The 6,459-nt window shown below is 54.7% G+C and overlaps 1 protein-coding gene across 1 annotated transcript; it reads left to right on the forward strand.

Annotated features, from left to right (window-relative positions):
• The first annotated feature begins 212 nt into the window (after positions 1-212).
• Positions 213-611, forward strand: LOC141027276 (uncharacterized). The gene has a single exon (XM_073504266.1). The coding sequence runs from the start codon at positions 213-215 to the stop codon at positions 609-611; it is 399 nt and encodes a 132-aa protein (XP_073360367.1).
• Positions 612-6,459: the final 5,848 nt, after the last annotated feature.

Consider the following 6,459-nt stretch of genomic DNA (forward strand, 5'->3'; position numbering starts at 1 on the left):
TCACTGACGATGGCTCTCAGTTAACGAGCAACCTCTTCAAAACATATTGTGCTAACCTTGGAATGCAGATATGCTACACTTCGGTGGCGCACCTACGGAGTAACGGCCAAGCCGAGTGCGCCAATGCGGAGGTCCTGAGGGGCCTCAAGGCGAGGAGCTTCAAGAAGAAACTCGAGGCCTGCGGCAAGGGTTGGCTCGATGAGCTTTAGTCCATGCTGTGGTCCATCCGCACCACCACGACTAAGCCCACCGGCGAGACCCCATTCTTCCTCGTCTACGGGGCTGAGGTGCTCCTCCCTCATGAGGTCAAACATCACTCCCCACAGGTCTTGGCATTTGACGAGGCACGCCAGGACGCCTCGCAGGGGATGGACCTCGTGCTCGGGGAGGAGGGCCGCCGCCAAGCCTCGCTCTGCGCTACGAGGTACCAGCAGACGCTGCGGTGGTATCACTGCCGTAGCATCCGCTCCAGGACCCTCGAGGTTGATGACTTCGTCCTGAGACGGGTGCTCCCCAGGGAGGGGCTTCACAAGCTCTCGCCCATGTGGCGGGGGGGCATTCAGGATCGCCCGTGTCTCAAGGCCTGGAGTCGTGTGCCTGGAGACGCATGACGGGGTCCCCATCCAGAATGCGTGGAACATCCAGCACCTCCGGAAGTTCTATCCGTGACCAAGGCCATGCGCCTCTGAAGTCTCTGCCCGTGACACTCTCACGTAATAATGAGTGGGGCTGTACATGCCCCGGAGTCTCCCGAGCGCCGCCCCTAGGCCTCACGGGGCTCCCACCCACGTCCTTGTGGAGGCCCCATGCTCCGTGTTGGCGGGAAGACCAGAATACTAGTATAGGTGCCGGACGCGGCTTTTCTTTTGCTTTCTTTCTGTAGTTGATTTGCAACTTCTTGGAATGAAATTTTAAGTTCTCCCATCTTTTATTTGAAAGGGTTGGGAAATTTTTCTCCTCGTAGCATTCGCTCTTTCAGGTCTTGCCTTAGGAAGAGTGACAGTTGCTTGTTGCTCTTCCTCCGCGTCACGCATGTGGGGGCTGGGCATGGTGTGTGCGCTTGGGCCTGCCCGTAAACACAACTTGCCAAAGGCTTGGTGTCCTAGCCGTTGGCGTCTTAATCCTCGTGCGGCGTTCTCAAACGAGCCAACGGGCACGCACACCCTCTTGAGTCCGTGCCTCCGGGCATCGCGACGCGGCGTACCAGCGGCGACCGGCCCACACTCGAGGGCTCACGCGAGGCATGGCATCTCCGGAGGTCCAGTAGCCACAGGCTTGAGGACTTTTGAATCTTCGAGAAGGAAACCCCCGGAGGACCTCTCCGGAATGAGGGGCGTGCATGAAGTCCAAGCCCCAGAAGGGCACGCTCTCGGGGCACGGGAGTCTACCGCAAGCACACTAAGCTAAGTCACCCCAATCACAATCAGCAGCAACATGGGTATCAGGACGCGATATAAAAATGATAATATAATGGCGCAAGCGCCATGGTTCATTACATGCCCCCACAGGGCCTTCTACTTTTCTGATGCAGGAGAAAGAAAGAAGCAGAAGCAGCCGTGCAACTCCAGCGGCTCCTGAGACCCGGCTCCGGCAGCGCCCGAGCTTAGTCGGAGCCTTCCTCCTGCTTCATTGGGGCGCGTCGGTGAGGTAGCTCATTGCCCTTCCCGGTCCGAGCTCGGCGGCGTGGTGGCGTGTCATAGTCGACGTCGCTCGTGCTCTCCTCGGAGCAGGAGCCGCCACCGCTGGAGACCTCGCGACCGTCACCGAGAGCAAGCTCACCGCCGGAGATGCTACAGCCCCTCTGGTTGTCGTCATTGGAGGGGTGGGCGTCATCGTCATCGATGTCGCTCTCCAGACAGCACCCCAGGCATCGACCATCTTCCCTGAAGACCCTGACGTAGAGGGTCACAGCGCCGTCATACCTGAAGTCGATGGTACACCTCCCCTAAAAGCCGCGCGTGCGGGCAAACGTCTGCCACTCGTGGTTTAGGAACATGTAACTGGCGGGGGTGACCTCGACCTCCACCCATGAGGCCCTGCTACAACAACCATCGGCCTGCATCCAAAGGGCACTGGGTCCGCCGGCCGACAGTGCACCCGCGAAGAAGCGCGAGAGCTAGAACCAGACGCCCACATGCCTCTCTGCCCACACCATGAACTCCGAGGACGTGTCGGCCCAGTGGGATCTCGGACGCGGCGGCCGAACGGCTGTCATATGCCTCCCCCCCGTCACTGTGGCCACCCCGGCCACGGTAACTTCTGCCACGGAAAGAAGCACCCCCACGGCTGCCGGAGGCGGCGCCGGCCTTCGCAGGTTGCGCCCACGCCCTCGGGGAACCACCACTGGTGTCGCGACGTACTTACGGGGATGGCCGCGACCTCTCTTGGGCGGCGGCGAGCCCGGTCCTTCCTTGGGAGCCTTTCCCTTCTCCACGGCAGAGAACCTCCTCACTAATGCCATGGACGCTCTGGCAAGATGGTGGGACGAAGAAGGAGAAGGAGCGAGTGGCGAGAAGATGAAGATGAACTCGGGGCTCCGCCCCCTCTCCCATTTATAGCCGAAGGAAGGCTAACCGTCGGCCTCTCACACTCTAAGCAATGATGGCCTTTCTGCATGCGCCAGGCAGTTGTCAAGTCGGGCAGTTGCCGAGGCGGCGTGGGGAAGTGGAGATGCCAACGTCCCATTAGGCGCCACACATCGACTCGGTCTGCAGGTGATTGGGGCCCGCGACGCTTCACCCTTGCTTTTTGGCATCGCCTCGAAGCCAAGTCCGAGCGTGCCTTGGGGCCGGGGGCTACTGCCGGCGTTCTAGGAACCAGGGTGCCCAGACTTGCCTGCCTGCGGCCCACGGCATGGCTCCATCGATGGCCTGGTACGACCCATCTACAACACCGTCAAGACAAGACCCTCACGAGGGGCCAAGCCTCGTGAGGCGGGCGACATCAAGACCTCCGGAGGGAGCGGCCTCCCCGGGTTGCCTCCTGAGGAGTGGAGAATGCTATGCAGGTGCCCACCTCGTGAGGTTAAGGTGACATAAGTGAGAAGACCGAGGCCAGGCGGGCGCCAGCGGGCGCAGAGGAGACAATTTCCTCTTTGGTGGTAAGGAGGCAAGCGCAGGCGCGGGGTCCCGAGGAATCAGGCATAGGTTTCCATTCCCGTGCAACAAGACCAAGAACGCCAGGACGGCAGGATGATGTCATCACCGAGCCAGCAGCAGCGTCACGACCAGAAGCTTTGCAGGCGAAGACCACCTTTCATCAGGATAAGATGTACTACTTGTCCCCTTTCAAATTGGCCACTGTGGGATCCCTTCCCACCTTCGTTTTGGAGGAAGAGGACCGAGGCCACTATAAATATAGGTCAGCCACCACCAAGAGAGGGATCCGAACATCATCAACTCATTCCCCCACCAGAGCAAACCTCGCGAGGTTGTTCTTCCCTTATACTAGTTCAGCCTCAGTCCCTCGTGAGGCAAATCCACCACAAAGCAGGAGTAGTGTCTTACACCGCAAGGTGGCCCGAACCTGGATAAACGGTTGTGTCCATATTCTTCCTTGTTCATTGAGCTAGGCCGTGGGGGTGACGAGCTGGTTGGCCGGAGAGGTTGACTTCTTCGCACACGCCCTAGAGTTCGAACCTTTCTTGGGTCTACCAAGCCCTGAATTCGACAGTATCATTGGAAAATATGTTCAAATACGAATCCAACCATATAAATGTTTATAACTTGCATTTAAAATTTGTCAATTAAAGCCATTGCCTCGCCGTAATTGCTCGCCGGAGCGATCCCGTTCACGGCCACCCTCTCGAACCGCCTATAAATAGAGGCCCCGAGCTCCAACTAGAACCTACACCACCTCTGCACACCTCCAACACCACGCCTAGCCACTGGAAGAGCCCCGAGGGAGCCTTCTTCCCCAACTCCGGCCGCCGCGACCCGCCACGGGATCCAGCTCGATTCGCTCCCGTGCGTGCACCTCTAACCCCCAACTCTTGCCAGTAGCTCTCTTATGCATCCACTCTCCTGACCCGCGCTTCAATTCGGAGTTTGCAGCACCCACCGGAGTTCTCCACCATCGCCCGAGCCGCCGTCCGCCGGAGAAAGTGTCGCCGTCGACGTGGTGCTCTCCGACGACCAAGTCCACCACCCACCGATGCGGAAGCACACGCTGAACCTCTTGGTACACTCCGATCTCCCTGACTCGCCGTGGTTCGACGCCCGCGACCACCGCAGCCTTCGGGCGCCGGCGAGGATTTAAACCTGACATGTGGGACCCCCACGTCAGCCTCTCTTCTTTCTCTCCCCGAAGCGTTTTCTGTTGGCGCCTTCGGGCGAGTACGTTTTCTCTGTGGGCTGGCGCGTTTCTCTTCGAACCGTTTTCTGTTTTCTCAGTTAAGTCCCTGGTTCTTTTCTGTTTCATCACAGATTAGTCCCTGGACAAAAACCCTTATAACTTTTTAATAAAAAGTGATTTTTGAGTGATTCTTTTTCTGACAGTCTTATATTTTTGTCTAGTTTTTTATAGTATTTATTTGGAAAATTCTTGGAACAACTTTTATGCACGCGTTGGTTTTCACGCTAGTATACATTTCCGATATAACGTAGGTTCCGGAAGAGGTGACGGAGCCGCGAACTTCGCCGAGCTAGACTCCGACTTCTCCGAACCAGGCAAGCATGTTTGAACCTTTGATATGATAGGTGTTTTGCATGTTTGCTTGAATGGTTGTGCATGGCATATGAGCATCGGTGAGTATCTCGTTGCATGTGAGGCAACTATCCGTGAGTTCCGAAGTTACTGTGATCTCTGATGGGAGATGGCCTAGTCATGTGGTGACATGAAAGGCAGTAAGGTGGTATTGTTGTAGCATGCCAGCCTTATGAGGTCCGATAAATTCCGACGTTAACGTGGACGGAGTCACGTTATCGTTCTTCCCCCTTCCGTGCCGCCACATGTTTTCTGCCAAGAATACGGTTTAGTAAGTTGGTAACCTCTTTCCGTGTACACACCAAATAGAGGGACCGGGATGAGGGTTCCATGGCCCTGGATTAAAGCCAGTCATCCGGTCAGGGGGCATGGGTGTTTCCGGTTGGGACCGAGAGGGGGGCACCCCTTAGAGCGCGTGTATATAAATTTGATCCCATGCTACGCGAGGTTGTAGCCTCCCCGTCTCAAGGTTTTTATTGAACGTTGCCGAGGGTGATTCCTGGCTTCGGAATGTTGAATGGGTGTGTACTGGTTAGATGTGTTTCTTCCAAAACAGCGTAAACGGAACTAGTCCCCGTGACTACTGAAATCCGTTGGCTGTGGTTAAAGTACAAACTCTGCAGAGTCAAATTCCTTCCGAGTCATCGTGTCTATGGCCAAGAACCATGGCCAGTAAATCCATATCTATGTCAAATCCTCGTGGTATTATCCCCGGTGAACATCTTGAGTGGTAAACTTTGTTGAACGTTATTCCTGTGGATGGACTAACCCCTGTTGTTATCTCATACCTGATTTTTCCCTTGATATGATTTAAATTCTTGAGCTACTGAGGTATTAAGTTATGAAGCCCTTTATGTGATGCCGCTTCAGACGTCCGACTGTGGCACTCTTGTTATTTACTTTTGTTATAAGCCGTTTATGTGATGTCGCTCAGACATCCGACTGTGGCATGCACTGTTATTTATTCTCTCAATATAAGCCCTTTATGTGATGTCGCTTCAGACGTCCGACTGTGGCACGCTTGTTATTTACTTTTGATATAAGCCCTTTATGTGATGTCGCTCAGACGTCCGACTGTGGCACGCACTGTCTTTTATATTCTGTTATAAGCCCTTTATGTGGTGTCGCCTTGACGCCCGACTGCGGCATTTGTTATTCTTGTATTTTCCTCTCGAGGAGTCATTCAGACACTCGTTTGGCCCTCAGTATTTACTTTGGGATTTCGGGAGGACTACCGCCCGACTTCTCTTTTATTTCCCACGCATCATTATCCCTCTGTCTGAGTGCACTTGTTAATCTGTTCATATGCATCATGTTTACATTTGTTATATCTTATGTCCGAACTGTCTTGCGAGTACTTTCATAGTACTCACCTGGCTTGTTGATTTGGCCAGATGTTGACGAAGGCGATCTCATGGATGAAGAGTTTGATAGTGAGTCCGACGCCTAGAGGAATCCCAGTCAGCCCCGTGCGATCCTGGATATTGGTCACTTGTATCGTATACGCTTCCGCCACCCTCAATAAGTCTCCTCGAGCCTCACTCCGACGCTTGAAGAGCTGTTAGTTTTCAGGAGTCATATCACCCACTCCGCTGTGATATTTTTCCACCACCGCTTTTATCGTGAGTTAGTAGTTATGCCACCCTATCCGCCTTTATGCATTATTGGCGCGCTTGTAATAAATTGTTGAGCAGTCTCCGCTCAACCTTGTATTATATTCAGTACTCCTGGTATTTTTCTTCTGTGACCAAGATA

The sequence above is a fragment of the Aegilops tauschii genome, chromosome 7 (assembly GCF_002575655.3).
Source record: "Aegilops tauschii subsp. strangulata cultivar AL8/78 chromosome 7, Aet v6.0, whole genome shotgun sequence".
Classification (NCBI taxonomy): Eukaryota; Viridiplantae; Streptophyta; class Magnoliopsida; order Poales; family Poaceae; genus Aegilops; species Aegilops tauschii.

What these genes read in the sequence shown, in the direction of transcription:
- LOC141027276 (XM_073504266.1), top strand. Translation starts at nt 213, where the DNA reads ATGCTGTGGTCCATCCGCACCACCACGACTAAGCCCACCGGCGAGACC.